The sequence below is a fragment of the Nicotiana tomentosiformis genome, chromosome 11, assembly GCF_000390325.3.
Source record: "Nicotiana tomentosiformis chromosome 11, ASM39032v3, whole genome shotgun sequence".
NCBI classification, from domain to species: Eukaryota; Viridiplantae; Streptophyta; class Magnoliopsida; order Solanales; family Solanaceae; genus Nicotiana; species Nicotiana tomentosiformis.
This window is the reverse complement of record NC_090822.1, coordinates 47,451,810-47,455,932: the sequence shown is the minus strand read 5'-3', so window position 1 is coordinate 47,455,932 and position 4,123 is coordinate 47,451,810. Positions and strand designations below refer to the sequence as shown.

Sequence of the window (4,123 nt, the reverse complement as noted above, 5' to 3'; positions counted from 1 at the left end):
TACCTGATGATGCAGGTGAGCATCCAAGGGGTGAGGACATTCCCTGAACCGCAGCACCGCCTGATTCTACTATTCCTACATAGACTGCACAGATTCCTACACCTACTGAGACTACTGAGGGTGCAGCGATTCCCCCACCTGAAGCCTCAGTTCCTGGTCCCCGTGTTTCTGATGGGGACCTTAGGAGAGGCATACAGATGTTGGCTCAGATAATGGCTTCCCAGGCACAGAGATCGAGTATTTCACCTGATTCTTCCAACCAACAAGGGGATTCTGTTAGTTCCAGGGTGAACAAGTTTCTTCAGTTGGATCCTCTAGTGTTCACGGGTACTAATCCCGAGCAGGACCCCCAGGACTTTATAAATGAAATGCATTAGACTCTCTGAGTTATGCATGCTATTGAAACAGAAGCAGTGAGATTGGCTTCCTATCACCTGAAAGAGATTGCATATTCTTGGTTTGAGTTGTGGGAGGAGTCCCATGAGGAGGGGAACCCTCCGGCAAGGTGGAATGAGTTTGTCGTTGCCTTCATTGATTATTTCTTGCCTGCCGAGACTAAGGCAGCTCCCGCCACTGAGTTTGAGAGCCTAAAATAAGGTAGCATGAGTGTGTGGGAGTACCATATGAGATTTGCGCGCCTGTCCAAGTAAGCTATTTACATGTTGCCCAGTATGGAGGCTGGAGTGCGTCGGTTTGTGAAGGGCCTAGGCCCTTTGGTTATTAATGAGGCTGCTACAGCAGCCCTGAATTCTAATATGAACTATGGAAAGATTGTGGCATTTGCTCAAGCCATAGAGACTCATAAATTGAAGAATAGAATGGAGAAAGAGGGTAGCAATAAGGCCCGGTCCGCGGGCAACTTTACTGGTTCTTCCGGTGGTGGTGGTCTTGGTAGGTCAGTATTTAGGGGAGGGTCATTAGGGCCATCCCAGTCCTTTGCTTAGTCTTTAGTCAGTGCATAGTCATCAGGGCCCAGTCAGCAACAGTGGAGTCATTTCAGGCCCGGTCAGGGCAATAGGGGATCCTACCAACAGGGTCGGCATGGTGGGAGATTCCAGCAGCACTGGAGGCCCACATGCCCTAGGTGTGGGAAAATGCACTTAAGGGTATGCTACATGGACCTACTCATATGCTTCGGGTGCGGTGTGAGGGGTCACATTCATAGAGATTACCGTTCGTCCTACCAGAGTGTGGGCAGGGGTAGGGCACAACCAGCCAGTTCTGCAGCTACTACATCCATATCACCTCCTCCAGCTTGAGGCAATCCCACACACGTAGGGCATGGTGAAGCTAGGGGTGATGCACAGAGTTCTGGAGGACCTAGCCGGTTCAATGCTATGAGGGATCACCAGAGTTCAGAGGCTTTTTTAGATACTTTCATGGGTATATTGACCGTGTAATCTCATGATGTATATGCTCTTATTGATCCCGGTTCTACTTTTTCGTATGTCACTCCTTATGTTGCTATGAAATTTGGGACAGAACCGGAACAACTCCATGAGCCGTTCTCTGTATCTATTCTAGTTGGCGAGTCTATTGTGGTCGTGCGAGTTTATAGGGATTGTGTTGTCACAATGCAAGGTCGGGATACCATGGCCGATCTCATTAAATTGGGGATGGTTGATTTTGTTGTAAAAATGGGGATGGACTGGATTTATTCATGTTTTACCAAGCTTGATTGCCGAACCAGAACCGTTAGGTTTGTATTTCCACATGAGACAGTTATAGAATGGAAGGGGGATGATGTGGTGCCGAAGGGTAGGTTTATTTCTTACCTTTAGGCCACGAAGATGATCAACACGAGGTGTATTTACCATTTGGTCCAGGTTACGGACATCGATGTTGAGGCACCTACACTTGAGTCTGTGCCAGTTGTCAATGAATTCTTGGAGGTCTTTCCTGATGAGCTCCCTGGGATTCTACCAGACATGGAGATCGATTTTGGGATTGATGTGATGCCAGGCACGCAGCCTATACCTATTCCACCATACAGAATGGCACCCTAGAGAATTGAAGGAACTAAAGGAACAATTGAAGGATTTGTTAGAGAAGGGTTTTGTTTTGTCTGGCCGAGTGTGTTTCCTTGGGGCGCACCGATTCTCTTTGTAAGGAAGAAAGATGTGTCACTAGGATGTGTATTGACTATCGATAGCTCAACAAGGTCACAATCAAGAATAAGTACTCACTTCCAGAGATAGATGACTTGTTTGATCAATTGCATGGTGCTAAGTATTTTTCCAAGATTGACTTAAGCTCGGGGTATCACCAATTAAAGATCAGGGAGCAAGATATTCCAAAAATAGCTTTTATGACTCGTTATGGGCACTTCGAATTTTTGGTGATGTCTTTTGGGCTGACGAATGCCCCGGTAGGTTTCAAGGATCTATGAGCCGAATCAAGCCTTTTCTTGATTCCTTTGTGATGGTGTTCATTAACGATATTCTTTTATACTCACGAAGCCTAGAGGACTATGCCGATCATCTTAGGGCAGTTCTGCAGACTCTGTATCAGCACAAATTATATGCGAAGTTTTCAAAATTCAAATTTTTGCTTGAATCTGTCACATTGTTGGGTCATGTAGTCTCCAAAGAAAGAATTAAGGTTGATCCTCAGAAGATTGCAGCTGTGAAGAATTGGCATAGATATACAACTCTAACAGATATTCGTAGTTTCTTGGGCTTAGCTAGGTATTACAAGAAGTTTGTGGAGGCGTTCTCTACTCTTGCCTCTCCGTTGACTAAATTGACACAGAAGGCAATTAAGTTCCAATGGTCAGATGCTTGTGAAAAGAGCTTCCAAGAGTTGAAATCAAGATTGACTACGACACCAGTGTTGACCTTAACCGAGAGTACCTATGGGTTTGTGGTATATTATGATGCTTCAAGGATCGGACTTGGATGTGTATTTATGCAACATGCAAAGGTGATTTCTTATGCTTCAAGACAACTTATGAATCATGAGAAGAACTATCCAACATATGACTTCGAGCTTACGGCGGTGGTTTTTGCATTAAATATTTGGCGTCATTATTTGTTTGGGGTCCATGTGGATATATTCATGAACCATAAGAGCCTTCAATATATTTTCAAGCAGAAGGAATTAAATCTAAGGTAGAGAAGTATGCTTGAGTTACTCAAGGACTAAGACATCGATATTCTATATCATCCGGGGATTCATAAACATAAGACCATGGCTTTTTCTCTTGACACGGATGATGGTACACCAAGGTACCAAGAGCGATTATGTGTTCCAAATGTAGATGGTCTCCTGGAAAGAATCATGACTGAGGCTCACAATTCCAGGTATTCCATGCACCCAGGCTCTACAAAGATGTACCCTAATCTTAAGGAGATCCACTGGTGGAATGATATGAAGAGGAATGTAGCGGACTTTGTGGCAAGATGTCCAAATTGTAAGCAAGTGAACGACGAACACCGAAGGCCCGGTGGGCTAGCATATAACATAGAACTTCCAATGTGGAAGTGGGAGATGATCAATATGGACTTTCTGGTAGGACTACCTCGCACTCCTCTCAAGGTCGACTCAATTTGAGTGATTGTGGAGCGACTCACAATATTAGCACACTTCTTACCTGTTAAGGCTACCGACACAGCAGAACAACATGCTCATTTGTATATCAGGGAAATAGTCAGGTTGCATGGCACTCCAGTTTCTATCATCTCTGATCAGGGGGCACAATTCACAGCTAATTTTTGGAAGAAAGTTCATCAATGTTTGGGTACTCCAGTGAATCTTAGTACAACCTTCCATCCACAGATAGACGGCAGGCAGAGCGGATTATTCAGACGCTCAAGGATATGCTGCACGCTTGTGTTCTTAACTTCAACGATAGCTGGGATGATCATTTTCCACTCATAGAAATTGCCTGAAACAACAATTATCATGCTAGCATTCAAATGGCACCGTTTGAGGCTCTATATGGAAGGAGATGTAGATCTCCTATTGGATGGTTTGAAATTGGAAAAGTAGAGTTGATAGGGCAAAACCTCGTACATCAGGCTGTGGAGAAGGTTAAGATCATTAAGGAATGGTTGAAAACTGCCTAGAGTCATTAGAAGTCCTATTCGAATGTACGTCGTAGGGATTTGGCATTCAAAGAGGA

The 4,123-nt window shown here is 44.5% G+C and overlaps 1 protein-coding gene across 1 annotated transcript; it reads left to right on the top strand.

The window, feature by feature from the left end:
* The first annotated feature begins 671 nt into the window (after positions 1–671).
* LOC138901394 (uncharacterized) lies at positions 672–3,552 on the top strand. Its single transcript, XM_070189154.1, has 3 exons — positions 672–891; positions 2,582–2,865; positions 3,187–3,552. The coding sequence occupies exons 1-3, from the start codon at positions 672–674 to the stop codon at positions 3,550–3,552; spliced, it is 870 nt and encodes a 289-aa protein (XP_070045255.1).
* The last annotated feature ends 571 nt before the right edge of the window (positions 3,553–4,123 follow it).